The 16,653-nt window shown below is 35.9% G+C and overlaps 1 protein-coding gene and 1 long non-coding RNA gene across 5 annotated transcripts in view; one reads left to right on the top strand and one right to left on the bottom strand.

Moving 5' to 3' along the window:
* The window catches only part of LOC141454420 (beta-1,3-glucosyltransferase), a 136,213-nt gene that overhangs the window by 114,536 nt on the left and 5,024 nt on the right, over positions 1-16,653 (top strand). For all 4 annotated transcript variants that reach the window (XM_074128638.1, XM_074128641.1, XM_074128640.1 and 1 more), the window contains 5 exons: positions 9,760-9,866; positions 11,083-11,159; positions 11,543-11,654; positions 13,536-13,672; positions 15,902-16,070. In XM_074128638.1, the coding sequence (XP_073984739.1) occupies positions 9,760-9,866; positions 11,083-11,159; positions 11,543-11,654; positions 13,536-13,672; positions 15,902-16,070 (602 nt within the window). The remainder of the gene's footprint in view (positions 1-9,759; positions 9,867-11,082; positions 11,160-11,542; positions 11,655-13,535; positions 13,673-15,901; positions 16,071-16,653) is intronic.
* The window catches only part of LOC141454427 (uncharacterized), a 131,722-nt gene that overhangs the window by 111,825 nt on the left and 3,244 nt on the right, over positions 1-16,653 (bottom strand). The window lies entirely within an intron of this gene.

The raw sequence follows: 16,653 nt of genomic DNA, 5'->3' as shown, positions 1-16,653 counted from the left end.
CACACGTAGAAGGCACTCATCGAATTGTTTGGACCCTGTGGATCTAATTTATTTTTTTCCCCAGTAATAAGGATAGATCATCTTGTTCTTTGTTTGGCAAATTTTTTTTTTTGCTAATACTTAATGGTGCTTATTTTATAGATTAAAATTAAGCATACAATTTTAAATCTACAAAACATTCCTGCCAACCTAATAAATAAGAAAATTACCAAAATTTTCTTAAACAACCACATTAATTTTCCAACCCTTTTGTAGATAATATATTAAAACCTATTTTATGTCAGCCAACTAGCTACCCCCTCCAGCCTTTTTCCATTGCGCATGCGTCATGGCCCAACAATCACTGCATGTATTTACCTGCCTAGGGCGACAGATAAGGCACGTTCTGACATGATATGGGATAAACGGTTGATGTCAGTTAAGCGGGAAAGAAGGTTTCCTCTAATTCTTTATAGAGAATTAAAAATTCATCTCAGGATGGCCTTTTTTTTTAGAAGGTTAGAACTAATTTTAGGGTTAATATGCCCGAAACTAAACTAATTTTTGGTAATTAGAATTGCAATGAAACTTCAACCAGTTATGACGAACATATTCGTCATAAACAGTTAACTGGTTAAGTAGTAAATGATTTCAATATTGAGGGGAAAAATTTGGTGTGAACACTCACACGACTTTTCTCTTACTGCAATTTGACGTCATTAAATTTCCTTGAAACTTAGCATTTCATACAGGAAGTGGCACTCCTGGCCTTGATTTCAGTAAAAGAGATAATGTCGTAAAAGATTACTGTTGTTATCAGTAAGAAATGGGGGGAGACTTGTATTACTAGTTATTGTTTTTGTCAAGGTATGCTACAATAAGCCTCTTAGGATGCTGCTTCCTTTTAGGGCCTCAAGAATGTCATTTCCGGTGAAAACTGCCAGGATGCATTACTGCACTTTTGCACTAAATCTTTTACTGTCAAGACTAATTTACATGTCAGAGACGTTAGTAGTTTTTTTTATTGGTGTGTAATCACTTATTAAGGATCTATGTAATTGCTGGGGTGTTGTACTTGTCAGGATGTTTGTAATTTTTTACTTAGGTGAAAGGAGGATGGAGATAGATTTCCAGGTGGAGAATCAAAAATTTCATCTGTCCTAACCTAGGATCTAGAACATTGATGGCGAACCTATGACCCGCGGGTCACAGGCACTGACCCGCGCAAGCTTTTTCACTGACCCACACAATTGTTAGGCAACCATTTGTTTGTTTAAGCGGGTTGATTTAGATTTTCTAATTGTTGTGGATAATTTATATTCTATCTGTATTTTTTTTTCAATTACGCATATTGACACAAAAGCAATTTAAATGCTATCTATAACCTTTAGTTTGATCATTACAGTTCTAAAACTCAAATGACGATAAATGCTTCTGTAGTATTTGAAATAAAGCAAAAGTGTTTACAAAATATCAAATAAAATGTATAATTTTACTCATATTTTGTTTGTTAAAAAAAAATCGACAACCCAAAGCCAAATAACCATATTTAGATTTTTCTTCAGATAAAACACACTTTTGTTCAGTTATGTTTGTGAAAAAGAGACTTCCATAGCCACTTGTTTCGTCCCGCTTTACTCGTTAAGCCAACTGAATTTTAAAGATTAGTTTAGTTTTGAAAATATTCAGTTTAAAAGTTTTTAAACTTAACTCTTGTGCAAATGGGCATTAGTGTCCCAAGAGCTAGTGCTAAAAAAAAAATGAACAAAATTTGATCCACGTCTCAAAAAGGTTTGCCATCCCTGTCCTAGAGAAACGACGGTAAAAGCTTGAACCTTGATGCACCTACAACCAAAGTTCCAGTTTTAGTGGCTTCTTTTGTTGTTGATGATTTTAGAGGGACTTAGCGGTGCAAGTGAGACGGACATGGTGACGGGTAGAGAGAGATAGATAAGGGAGGAAATGGTAATAGCTTGTAAATAGGAAGGGATACGTAGTTTCCGTTTAAGTGAGGAAATGGTTTTGAATATTTAACCAATGAGAATTTACTGAGCATGCGCATTGAACAGAATACTCTTTCTTGCAAACGCACACTAACCCCAGAGTAATATTAAATTGAGAGTGAATGTCCCTGGTTTTACATTGGGGAAGGGGATGCAGCGAAGGAAGGGAATTACTGGTTAAGGAATGACAGCTTTGACCTTAGAGGTTAATTTGCGCTAAGTCAGATACGATCAACTCAGTCTTGGGCTCTCTCTAATTCATGGCAGCAAAGTGTGTGTTTCGGGGCGGAGGCTTGGATTCTCCAGTTACCCGCTGGAGTGGGAAGTGCCAGGAGAAGGGGGGTAGTTCCTGTCAGATCGAGAGGGAGAGAGGCTTCAAGTCCTCCCTCCGCGCGCTCTCTTATCCTAATCTTCCCAAACTCCCGCGTTATTTCCCCCTTTACTCTGCGGGGCGACCTTTTCAAACCAATCATAACTAACTAATCTAAATCCATTTGCATAAATCACCGAAGCAAATATCTCTCTTACTACACCATTATTGGAATTAAACTCTCTTAATAACTAATTGTACATAAAAAATTGATGAACCAATTTACATATCTGAGTTTAACCGTAAATATTTTATTATTTAAATAAGTTCATTTATGGGCACAGTTAGCCATTGTTTTTGGTTAACAAATTTTGAAATGACTGTACGAGGTGTGGCTATTAAATAACGAGACTATTGCTACAAAACATTTTATTCTAAATTTATACATATTTAGTAATTATCACCTTCAATATACACCCCTCTCCTATCCCTACAACGCTCCATGCGAATTTACCATTGTTCCGAAACAGTGCTGGAAGTCTTTTTCTGTAGGAGCTCCTGCATGACGCGTGCCGCTTTTTCTTTCTCACATCTTCAACGGACTGCTGAAATCGTGTTCCATTAAATGTAGATTTGACTTTGGGGAACAGATCTAAAGTCACATGGGAGGCCAGGTCAGGCGAATAAAAGGCGGATGGCCTAAAACTGGGATGTTGTTGACTTGGCTAGAAACGTCGTCTTGGACAGACAATGCAGTGTGAGCCGGCGCCGCGGTTGTCTTGATGGAGAACCCCCATGATGACTTGTTCTTCCAAAAAAAATCGGGTCGTTTTTTTCCTTACTCTTTCACCGGAGTTGAGAAAGTACCTAACGGTAGTAATGCTGATTAATTATAATCCATATTTTCACGTCCGTTTTGGACGTGGAAGGGTGACCTGGGCCTGGTCATCATCTCCGACGTCTTCTCTAGGCCATATTGGAAACGCTTGAACTACTCAAAAAAAACTTGAGCACGTGATACAACATTCATCGCCATAAACTTCTTTTAATAAAAGATCAAGTTTCAGTAGCGGTTTTACCCAGTTTTCATGAGAAATTTCACAACAATTCGTTGCTCTACTACATGTGTAAGTATCATGTTTTTGGGCAATACGAAACTAACACCTCTTACACAAACACGTCAGGTTCCGGTCAGACAAGATTTCTCTACAAACACGTGAGACGCTGCAATCTGAAAAAGAGAAGGCTTTACTCCTGCACAGCTGTCGGTCATTAGATTTGGCGCATGCATAGTTCTTCTGTAGCAGCATCAGTCTTGTTATTTAATAGCCTTACCTCGTATTTCCTGTACATTTATATTTAGCGATTTACACGCTAAACGTTTTGTCGGTTACAACGGTCAGGGAAAGCTTGGGTAGGACATTATCACAAATCTTAACAAGAAACACAGATATTATTTCAACTTCCTGTACGTCCTTCGGTCCCATCTTAAGGAAATTAGTTTACGAGAAAAGGGCCACTTTTCTCATAATTTTTACCTTTTTTGTGGGGGGCCGGCAAATAGAAGTTTTAAGAAAAATTAATTACGAAAAGTGCCAAATTAAGTATAAATGCTAAGTTTTAAAGAAAACATAAAAGGGTTCATGCCAGATGATGTCAAAATTTTGATGAGACTCTCTCACCTTATTACGTCTATAATTTTATTTTTCACTTTTTCTTTACAGATGTTAATTAATTTCTAATTGAAGAAAAACAAGGTTAGGTTGTTAATAATAATAAAAATAAAAACAGTATTTTCCAAAATCTACCACTCCAATTTCATGTTTTTCTATTTTCCTCTGAGAGGAAGAAAAATTTTCTAAACAAATTTCCCATACTAATTATATTTCTAAGTAGGTTTAACAACTGCTTCAATTTTTCCACCTTAATCTAATTTTTCTTCAACATCATTATTAAGTTAAAAAATTTTTTGTATTTTTTAAGGTGTCATTATATTTACGTAAATATACAGGGTGTCCTAAGCTATATGGATAACGACTTTTTCTCGGAAACTAAGATAGCTAGAAAAAAAAAACAAACTAAAAAGTAAATCGCCCCCCGTTTCGATATAACATGCCCATCAAATTGCCTATCGAGATATCTCTTTACATGCCTGTTGGTGTCATATCGACACGGGGGGGCGATTCAGTGGCCACCTCGTTCACCGGATATGATACCTATGGACTATTTCCTTTAGGGATACCTGAAAAACAAGGTGATTATTTATAACTTTTTCTCTTTCTTTCCTTATTTCTGCTTACCTAAAAGCATTTTTAGATTTAGATCTAGGTGTATCAGAATCAAGCCGGGATTGCATCTGTAGATGAACTAAAGCAAAGATCAATAGATGCCTGTAACTCGGTTAAAGCCGAATCTATTTCTTTGGCAGTAAGGGGCAGGAAAGTGCATGTCTATGCATCTCTAATGGTGGAGGCCAGTTCGAGCATGATCTTTAATATTAATGAGGAGTAAAATTTATAATAAAATAGTACTTTTCTTCTTATTCAATCGAAAAACCGTTATAATATTATCATTTTGGTTTTTCTCCTTTATAATATATCCTTATAATATAAGAATCATGTTTTCATTCATAACTTCTAAAATATCGCTCACAGAAAAAAACCGTTCGAGTAAATTTTTCTTTAAAAAAAATAGAGGAATCCATTTCTGAAATAAAAAACACACCTTCCCATTTGAAAAAATGAAGTTGATGTCTGTATCTCGCTTCTGGAAGCACCGAAAAAAATTTACAAATTAAATTTGGATTTCTAACAAAAAACTAAGGGAACACGTATTTTTTAGTTTTTTTCTAGCTATCTTAGTTTCCGAGAAAAAATCGTTATCCATATAGCTTGGGACACCTGCATCCATATACCTTGGGACACCCTGTATAATATAATAAAATATAATTATGGATATTTTTAAATTAATTTATCCCTAGATGGATTACTCTGAATGTTAATATACATACTTGTATGTGTATATGTAAAATAAAATAGATAAAGATATTTATATTTTTCAGATGGCAATTATTATTAAAGTAATGGAAATTTGACATAAAAACTTGTAGAAGCGCCTAGTTTTTTAAAAAATAAATAATAAATAAAAAAAATAAAACATTGGCTTTATTTTAATATGTACATCTAACAGGTGGGCCAAAATGTAGAATACGTCGAAATATACAGGGTGTTCATTTTAAGACGGCTCAAATGCATTTCATGCTTAAACGGTTAATCTGAGCAAAAAATGGTAGAGGAAAAATTTGTTGCTCGTCACCTCTAGTTTCAGAATATGTGACTTAATTTTAGATTCCTGCCCGCATACGCGGCTGACGCGCGACCAAAAGTAAAGGGTTCGCAGTTGACCCCCATTTCCGTATACATGCCTTTAAAGAGTATAAAAAGTATTGAAAGAAACCGGAAACCGCAATTCGATATCTTTAAAATTAAAGGTGCTAGGCCATTTCAAAATCTGGTATTTTTAATCATATTTCAATTTTTTTAACTTGTTATCAAAGAGAAAGAAGAGCACGCGATAGATCATTTTTATGTATTTTTTCACATCCCCTTTCTACTAAAAATATTGCCAAGGCAGTGAAGCTAGTATTTTTCTTAATATCGGGAAATAAGTAGTTTTCCGAGTGATTTTTCTAAGAAAAATCAAATGTTAAGAGCTTTAGATGTTCTCAAGCATACACAACAAAATGGCTAAAAATTAATTTTACATCTGTTACAAACAAGAAGGTTTAATTAATTATTTGGTAATTTTGGGAGAGTGGCGTTTAATTACCAAAAAAATTGGAAACCTCCTGCCACATATTTAAGTGATCAATATCTATCATGTAATGGATCAATCTTATTCCTTAATTTATCAAATAATGCACTTTTGCAGCATGAACTGTGTCTTGAAAGGTGCCTCCTCAGACTCGCAAGCCAGGTTAGCCAGGAGGTTATCAACTGCTCTCTGTGTCTGAGGAGGCACCTTTGAAGGCACAGTACATGCTTCACAAGTTGAGTAAAGTGCATTATTTGATAAATTAAGGAATAAGTTTGATCCTTTACATGAAAGATATTGATCACTTAAATATGTGGCAGGAGGTTTCCATTTTTTTTGGTAATTAAACGCAACTCTCCCAAAATTACCAAATAATTATTAAACCTTCTTGTTTGTAACAGATGTAAAATTAATTTTTAGCCATTTTGTGTATGCTTGAGAACATCTAAAGCTCTTAACATTTGATTTTTCTTAGAAAAATCACTCGGAAAACTACTTATTTCCCGATATTAAGAAAAATACTAGCTTTACTGCCTTGGCAATATTTTTAGTAGAAAGGGGATGAAAAAATACATCAAAATGACCTATCGCGTGCTCTTCTTTCTCTTTGATAACAAGTTAAAAAAATTGAAATATGATTAATAAATACCAGATTTTGAAATGGCCTAGCACCTTTAATTTTGAAAATATCGAATTGCGGTTTCCGGTTTCTTTCATAACTTTTTATACTCTTTAAAACTGTGTATATGAAAATGGGGGTCAACTGCAAACCCTTTACTTTTGGTCGAGCGTCAGCCGAGTATGCGGGCAGGAATCTAAAATCAAGTCACATATTCTGAAACTAGAGGTGACGGGCAACAAATTTTTCCTCTACCATTTTTCGCTCAGATTAATCGTTTAAAGCATGAAATGCATTTGAGCCGTCTTAAAAATGGAACACCCTGTATAGTATTTTAGTTTTTATCATAGAAATAAATACCAAAAGGTTATGCAAACCAACCTTACTTGGGTGGGTTGCATTTTGCAATAATTTGTGTAAATGGAAGTTTGACATAAAAATTTGTAGGAAGCGCCTAGTTCAGGGGTCGGCAAACTATTTTAAGTAGAGAGCCATTTTCTCCTTAAATAATTTTAATAAATCTCACCAAGAGCCGCAAGGATGGTAGTGTAAACAACTCTGTAGATCATTTGTATTCACAATTTATTATTTTATGAAATTCAATAACATTTAAATGTTTTATATATTTATTTTCACATATTGCAAAGTAAATAAACAAATAAATAATAACTAAACCTGTGTTTGAATGAAAATGGCGGCAGTCCTATATATTACGTAATGTATTTTAATATAATTATATTCAATTTCAAACCAATCACATTTAAAATTCTTTTTGAAAAAATATCTTCACTTTAATAAATGAAATTTTCATTTGTTTCAATAAAATTGAAATATAAAATTTATTTTGTACAGGCTGAAGAGCCATAGAATTTGGATAAAAGAGCCGCGGGAGAGCCGACCCCTGGCCTAGTTTTTTAAAATAAAAAATTTTAAATTTTATAATTATGCTAGAAATAATTGGGGGGCCCCAAAATATTTGTTGGATTTTTTTTTTGGTTTTCCAACAGATTATCTTGGAAAAGCTTGTGTGAAAAGATGTTAGTGGGTTAGTGTAGGCTGTGAAAGGGCCCATGTTTTGGTGGAATTGGAAGGGTCCACAGAGTTGGAAGGGCACACCTTGTAGCCCAAGAGGTTTATGATTATGTGAACCCATGGACCCTAGCATGTATATATATATACTCTACCCAGTTTTACGTCCATACAAGTACTGCAACAACCAATTCCAGTCACTGTTTTTTTTTATAGCTGTCCCCTTACTGTACCCATGGGTTACACTTGTCTGTCGCCCCTGAGCACACACACATTGTCTCCTATCACCCTATCTGCGCCAACAGTTACCATCTCCTCTTGGGGGGGGGGAATGTTTTCCCAAACTTTTATATAAATGGGTGGGGGAAAGGAAATTGAGATATTCAAAGAGAAAAGTAGTTTTTCTTATGGAGAAAATGTTTTTTTTTTTCCTTTCTTCGCCCCTTTATTGTGATTATTATCATAACGTTCTTGAGCGTAACGTCCATCTACCAAATTAGGGGATGGGGACGGAAACACGTACTAACATACAAATACGAACATAATAACATTTCCTCAAATTTTCTGGCTATTTAACTGACGGTAAAGATCAGAATTTGATATTTGGAATCGATATCATCATCGATTAGTTTTGGAAAAAAAAAACAGTCTACCGGAAGTACTAAATTGCAGCCTTCTTTTTTTTTTGACGTGAATACGTCTTTAAATTTGCTATCATATGGAAGCAGTGCAAAAAACCTAATGATAACAAAATCGGGGGATACAGTTTGGCATTATAGTTTCTATCGTCTATATCCAAAATTAAATTAGACCACACTGGATAGCTAAAGGATCAAAGAATTCATTACGATAAGCGAGGGGGAAGCGCCGCCATTTTGAGATCATTTTGCTGCGTATCGAGATTTTTCAATTAGTATAACTTTTGACTCGGAGAAGCTACGATGTTCGTTTAAGTTTTAATCGTCAGCTGTCGTCACAATCTATCGATTGTATATAAAACATTAGTGTAAAATAGTGACAGTGAATAAAATAAAGATGTTAGAATAAAACAAATATTATCAAAAATATATAATGTCGGCCTATACGCGTCGAAAAGCCAAAACCAAATACAGAGATCGTATACGGTTGGAAAGGGCTTCTTAAGAACAATGGAATGGTAAAAATAAAGCACCATATGTTTAGTACACTGCTCAACCCACTGGTTCTTAAAACTTGTGCATCCTGAGTCTAAGACATAACGATTACTCATTAAGAGGGGAAGAAATACGTGTACTTTGGGGGTGACAAGTATTCTGGTCATGTAAGTTAGAAACGAGACATTTAGGTCAGAGGAAGAAGCCATTAAATACCAGAAAGTTGAATGGAGTTAACTGGACGATTTAAGTGAATAGAACAGGGTGGGCCCCGGCCCCCAAAAAGAAGGTTAATTGATATGTTAGACACGATTAGTTGTTAGTGTCGGTACCGTATACAGTAGATCGCCCGGAGACGACAGGAAATAGTGTGAGAAGAGGCTTCTAACGGGGGGAATGAAGTTGGAGCTGCACTGAGAGGAGTTGTGAACTATCGGTGAGCGTAGTGAGATAGGTAGGGGGGGGGGCGCAGGAAGTAGTGGCGCTCGAACCGGGTACAGGTAGTAGACTTCTACACTTACTACCACCACCTCCTCCTCCACCACCATACTTACACACACGTGCATACAAAGTAATAAAGTTAGCCCAAGTAAAACCAGAGTGGCAGTGCCACATCTATCTGACATGGATTAACGAACGTTACCGGAATACATTATTTTACCAGGTAGTCTTACTTGTAGTGGAGACGGACAGGATGACAATCATAGTTGTAGATACAGCATCTCTGTATCCATTTTACGTCCTATTTACTTCACTAGCTCTATTTGTTATCATCTAGTTGGTTACATTATTAACTTCCTCTTTCAAGCTATACAGGAAATTATTGTGATCAAGTTAAATTTTTAAACATTTTTTTGGTTTGTTTTGTTGCAGATGCAGGGCAAATAGTAATTGTGATATTAAGTCAAGACAATGGCTACCATTCTCAGATAGCTAACCGATTAAAAGAAAATATTACAGAGCAAGCTTCCGCTATTCAGGTAGTTTTTTACTCTAGCTAACAGGAAGTGACTCGATATTGTCTAATTATCAAAAAATTTGAGTTCTAAATCATCATCATCAACTGGCGCTACAGAGCCCACCAATGAGAGCCTTGGCCTCCTCTATGTTCTTCTGCCAGTCCTCTCGATTCATTGTGGCAGACTTCCACCAATTCCTGTGGCCAAGCATCTGCTCTTACACCATCAATCCAAGGTAGCCTAGGACGTTCCCCTCTCTTTTCACACGGTCCAGCCTCTCCTCCATAAATTTTTTGGAGTAGAGGATTTTTGGAACTGTCCATCCTAAGAACAACATGTCCTGCCCATCTCAACCTCACCCAGAGTAATTATTCTCGTGACGTTTGGTGCCTGGTACAGTCTTGCATCACCTCCCGACTTGTCCACCATCGCCAGGTTGTACCTTCTTTTCATGGACCGAGAATTCTACGAAGAATTTTACTCTCCAAAGGCTAACAGCGCTAAGGATGTTCCTTCTCGGGGAGAGAAAAACCAAGGCCTGTGGAGCTTTACCCCAAGAGTCGCTCTCTAAGAATTAAGAGTCTCTGGTTAAACGGACGGGCTCTGGAGGGCGAGCTCTAGAGTGGAGGTGCCACAATAGGGGCCGCAGTGGTGTAGGTCTTAAGGGAGGCCCTATTAGAATCTTATCTTTACTCTCGTAAGGCTAACAGAGCTTTCTCATCGGATTTGGTAAATGTCTCGCGCGTCTCGGGTCCATATGTAAAGGACTGTACGGATTAGAGTTTTATATAAGAATACTTTTGTAACCCAGGTTACCAGTTTACATTGCCGATTAAGCCCAAAATAGCATCTATCAACCAGCATCAATCTCCTTTTGATTTCTAGGATCACTTCGTTATCCCTAGATAGGAGTGTCTCTACTCTTTGAAACCTAAAAATCATCTATCGCGACACATATCCTGCACCCGAACAGCATCTCCACCCGCTCGTTAACCACAATTCTCTCCTCTCTCGCAGCAGCTCTAGTCAAGCTAATAATGAGTACTAAAACAGTCCTGAGTTTAGAGCACCACGAAGTCTAGAACCCTTCATCCCTAAACCAGAGATATTCTAGCTTTAGTTTCCTCAGGAGTTCTCAACCCATCTGTATTTCTCTTAATAGAAAACTACCTAGGTTTCACTAGGATTAAAAAATAGTCTCTTGCTAATTGATTCGCTTTTTTTTTGTCTTTTACAGAGTACACCTATGATATATATAGTGCCAAATGATTTAAATTATATAGGAGCCTGGACTGTGATTCCGATATTACCTAGGTAAGTATCCAATATGCATGACGGCAAATAGTATCCTCGCCCGAACTTAGTAAATTGCATAATATGGGATAGTGCGTCAGTACTATGGAGTCACTCAGTGCTGTAGTGTAGTGTAGCGTCAGTACTGACTCCTATTGTATAGTAATGCAACGTTTGCTGTGCATCATACAGCCTGTGTTAGACCAGCTGATACAATTGCTGATCTCCTGATTATCAACACAAATGAGTTTTATTCCATTATCAAAACTCTAGCCGAGAGTAACTACGTAGTATAGGCTAGTAATCCCAATCGAATATACATTATTAGTAAATATTGAATAGTAATTCGCAAAATAGTATTTAATTTTTTTGTTTTTCACTTAATTATGTATTTTTACTTTTAGATTAGCTAAATTACATGGGAAAAATAGCAGCTGGATGTATTTTTGTGAAGATCTAACTTATGTTAACTTAACACAACTTACTAGTGGCTTAGATGTATACAATGCTGAAAAGGTGAGGGGGACTGTTACTTTTTTTAAAATTTATGTATGTGCGCGCCTAAGTAGGTACTTAAATTTTAGAATCTAAGTCCTTAAATTTGATATTCTAGTAGGCTATAACATTGATGTAGCTTACTAACAGGTTCTTAGGATTGAGTCTATTAGAACTGTACTTCCGCGAGAAAAAGAAAAGGAAGTAGGTAGTAGGAGAAAGTGCAGCGATCAAGTTACAATACTACTACATACACAGCGAGAAAGTTAAACAAAGTATACGAACTAAGATTGTGCAAGTGGGAAAGAAAAGTATTAAGAAGGATTTTTTTTTTGGACCTGTAAGGACGGACGCAAGATGGCTATAAAATATCAGGACGAATCAGGAGAAGACGAGTTGAACTGTTCGGTGAGCCTGTTATAGTAGTCACACTGAGGGCGCCACGGTAGCCGAGCGGTTACAGGCGAGTCCCGCAAAGCTAATGTGTATGGCGGTACTAGGCTATATTCCCCGGTCTATACCTTTAATGGTTAATATGAGAATTTTGCAGTAAAGTATGTTTGCTAGTCGCCACGGTAGCTGAGCGGTTAGAGGCTAGACCCGCAAAGCTAAGATGTATTGCGGTACTAGGCTATATTCCCCCAGTCTATACCTTTAATGGTTACTTACTCCATGGCTCTACAGCCCTTGTAGGGCCTTGGCCTCCTTCAACAATTCACTCCAAGCCGTTCTATCACTCGCTTTCCTTCTCCATCCTCCCGCATTTAACTTGGAGAGGTCCTCCTCCACCTTGTTCAACCATCTCAGTCTTGGCCTCCCTCTAGGCCTACTGCCTCCGGGATGCCCTTCATAGGCGATGCGAGGTGCTCTACCTTGGTCCATTCTGTAGAGGTGCCCCAAACAGCGTAGTCTTCCCAGCTTAATGCTCTTTACAATGTTCTCTTCCTTAAAAAGCTCCCCCTTTAATGGTTAATATGAGAAATTTACAGTAAAGTATGTTTGCTAATCGCCTCCGTCCACGACACCTAATTGGTAGGTGCCTGAAAAAATAGGCGATTACTTTACTTTTACTTTACTTAGTAAATTGAACTGTTCGGTGAGCCTGATATAGTACGATAGCTACTATAAAAATCTGGTTGACTACGATGGCTGGCACATTTGCCCTGAATGGAGGAGGCGAGAGGTCCGCCAGGAAAGCTCAATATGGACACCCTGGTGGAAAAAGGCCGAGGGTTTAGGTCTCGTCTAGGATGGTTAGGAGCGACGTACTTGGACGATTTCGGGAGGCCCTTGGTCAGCAGAGATGGAGAACTTCGGCAAGGAATATAGAAATAGGTGGAGAGCTGTGGTGGCTGAGGGCTCGGGTCCTTCATGGACCGTTATAAGCCCTAGAGCGAGCGGAGCGCACAGCGAGAAAGAAAAGATGTTTTCTAAATAAAACTACTTTTTCACACTCGCGCGAAAAAGTCTTAAAAAAAAAAAAAAATACGATTGCAATAAACACTTCCTTCAAACTTGTAAGAGAAAATTAATGAACAGTTTCCGCTAAGTTGAAAAATGATTAAGAAATTTATAAGTCCTTAAAAAGTGTTTGACGTTCAAGAGAGTTTTAGTAATAAATTTTTAAGTCTTTCATATCTCTTGTCAAACACATATACTGAGGAAAACTCTTATAAAATTTTCTCCACCCCCCCTTTCTCGACAAAGTTAGCTCCGCCCCCTCCCACAAGATGGTAGACATGAGTAGGTATACAAAAAATTTCTCATAGAAAATGAAGATATAATTTACACGTAAAACTTTTTTTTTTTTTTTTTGAATGCCCAATTAAAATTTGCACGATTATTTTGCAAACTATATATTTTTGTTTTAATTAATTATAATTTTGTTAATTATTTTTGCAGAATATTTGGCTAGGATATGGTTTACACGATGAAGAGCCCAGCATTATACATCATTTTGCTTTTGCAGAAAACCCTAAATTCTTTAAATATCCACTTTTCCGTGCTGGTTTTGCAATATCATCAACATTTGTGTCGAGGTAAAGTGTTTTTTTTAAATTATTTATTTATTTTGCAATTAAAAAAAATAAATAAATAAATAATCTTCCTCTACAGGATATAGATGGCATAATATCGTACGTAACGCTGAACGTAAGCGGGTGTTAATCTAATACCCCCTCACCACCACCGCCACCAAAAGATGTGCCTATAATAATGAAATTTTTAGAGAAAAAAAGTTTTTAGTATACATACCAAGTTTACGAAAAAAAAGAGCTATTTCGAAAAAAAAATCTCTCCTAAAAAAAAGAAGTAATAATTAAAAATTCCCCCTTATCCCGTCAACGATACTTTCCACAGCCAGGTTTTTGAACGATATGTTACGATCAGCTCCCATCTTGGAGCCCAATTTTAAAGTTTGTGTTGGCAAAAACTTAACACAGGTAACATCAAAACGGTTTTTTTTTTTTACCAATGACATCTAGATTTACAAAAAAAAAATAAAATAAAATAACCTGCTCACAAGTAAGTTCCGGTGGTAATGATGACGTGCTAAATTTTGGTGTGGGGGTTATTTATTACGTATGCAAGAACAGTGAATCTCTTTAGCTTGCTGTTTCTATGAGTATTGGGTACTGACAGTGAGTAACTGGTAGTATTTGTATAGTGTAGTGCCCGTGTAGTGTAGGCAGGGATACCCGTAGTGACGACAAGCTGAGAAGCTCTCACCGTGTATTTTTCACCAAATGATCACTTATAGTGTGGACTAATTCTTAACGAAGAAGATTTAAAAATAATATATACAGGGTGACCAAAGTTATATGCTCCACCCACTTTTTTTTTAAACGGCGGGAAATTTCGAAAAAATAAAAAACACGTATTTAATCATTTTTAGTCTAGTTTATTTTCAGTGATTGACCCATTTTTTTGAAACCCCTGTATCTCGAGATACAGCATCCAACTTTTGTTTTTCAAATGGAACGTTATATTTTTTGTTGCATATTTTTATAGTATTTGAGCTCCTAAAATAACAAAAAAAAATTTTTTGAAATCGGTTAGGTTTTTCAAAAGTTGTGGTAATTTAAAATATGAAAAACAAATTTCAGTTTATTGTCAAAATTACGTTATTTTTTTTTAAAGAATCTGTTCAAACCAGGCACAATCAACGGATAGGCAAGCCTAAACTCGACTCCTACGCTTTGCTTGTAGCAGCACTTGTGGTGGCGAAGTCAAGATCTAGGCAGGCTAGAAGTATTCGACGTTCAGGTTGTTTTTTTCTACAAACGTTTGGTGTGAAGTTTTAGGAAATCAACTTATTGGCCCCCCATACTTCTACAGAGAGAACTTAACTGGTGCAAGGTATCCAACTTTTTTTTTGAAGAGACATTTTGCCAGTTCTGCTTGAAGATGTTCCTCTACAACGTCGGCTAGATATGTATTTTCAACAAAATGGTTGCCCGGCACATAATGCGAGAGTGGTTCGAGATAACTGGACAGAAATTTCCATGAAAAGTGCTTAAGGACTCATTGTCCCATCCAATGGCCACCTCGATCTCCGGACTTAACCCCAATGGACTATTTTTTTTTTGTGGGGATACCTAAAAAATAAAGTGTACAGTATCCTTAATTCTGTGGCTTCAGTCGATGATCTGAAACGTCGAATAACTCTAGCCTGCCTAGATCTTGACTTCGCCAACATAAGTGCTGCTACAAGCAAAGCGAGGGAGTCTAGAGATTTGGCTTGCCTATCCGTTGATGGTGCCCAGTTTGAAAAGATTCTTTAAAAAAAATAACGTAATTTTGGCAGTAAACTGAAATTTGTTTTCCATATTTTAAAATACCCATAACTTTTGAAAAACCTAAACGAGTTCAAAAAAATTTTTTTTGTTTTTTTTTAGGAGCTCAAATACTATAAAAATATGCAAAAAAAAATATAACGTTCCATTTGAAAAACAAAAGTTGGATGCTGTATCTCGAGATACAGGGGTTTCAAAAAATAGATCAATCACTAAAAATAAACTAGACTAAAAATGATTAAATACGTGTTTTTTATTTTTTCGAAATTTCCCGCCGTTAAAAAAAAAAGTGGGTGGAGCATATAACTCTGGTCACCCTGTATATTTGACGTCACAAAATTTAGATAATCTCAAAAGAGCTACTTCCGATGAATCAAATTTCAACTTCCTGCAAAGAATGAACCCCCCCCCCCCCCCCCACAAATTTGAACACTATGATATTTATAATTTTTAATTTCATAATTTTCTTTTTAGGTTGATGCAACAAAGAAATATGAAAAGTAAATCAGAATTTTCCATAGATGCCTCACACGAACTGGCTATGTTCATTGGCCAGAAATATCCATTATTGCATGTACCAACGTTATTCTGTGCCAAAAAAGGTATCGGCTGTGCCTCGTATCCGTTAAGAAGTAAATTATGTGTAAGTAATTGTATTTATTTAATGAATTTAATCTATTATTATTATTATTATTATTATTTAAGAAGTAAAAATCTTTAAATAATTGAGTACTTAAGTTTGTAATCATTTCAATTTCAAGATTTCTAAAGATGGCGCTTTAGTGTTTATTTATATTTAATTAAATAATGGAAAAAATTATTAAATAAAATTCATGAAATTGCTCACTTAATAGAAATAGATAATGTTGTATAATATTTTGTACAGAATATAAAAGAAATAAAAATGTCCCATAAATTCATTTTAAATATTTAAATGTAAATAGATTGGGTACCTTCAGCCATTGTTAGAACCGATACCGTACTAGTTAGTTCTAAAATTGGTCACCAGGTTGCAGCAACGGATAAATGCTATTGTAGGGCCAATAAACTATTATTTTTATAACTATTATATCTACCTACAATAACTATATATTATGTTTATAATTAGTTTATACATATAAAATTAAATTAATTACATTTAACAGCTGTAAACGTATTAGAATTAATTATAAAAATGGTTGAAAACAATTCTTATGTGATTCGTGAATTTCTCTTTTTATACTTTT

Source organism: Rhodnius prolixus, unplaced genomic scaffold, assembly GCF_049639745.1.
Source record: "Rhodnius prolixus isolate KJV_2025 unplaced genomic scaffold, Rpr scaffold_9, whole genome shotgun sequence".
NCBI classification, from domain to species: domain Eukaryota; kingdom Metazoa; phylum Arthropoda; class Insecta; order Hemiptera; family Reduviidae; genus Rhodnius; species Rhodnius prolixus.
This window is presented reverse-complemented; position numbering and strand designations above follow the sequence as displayed.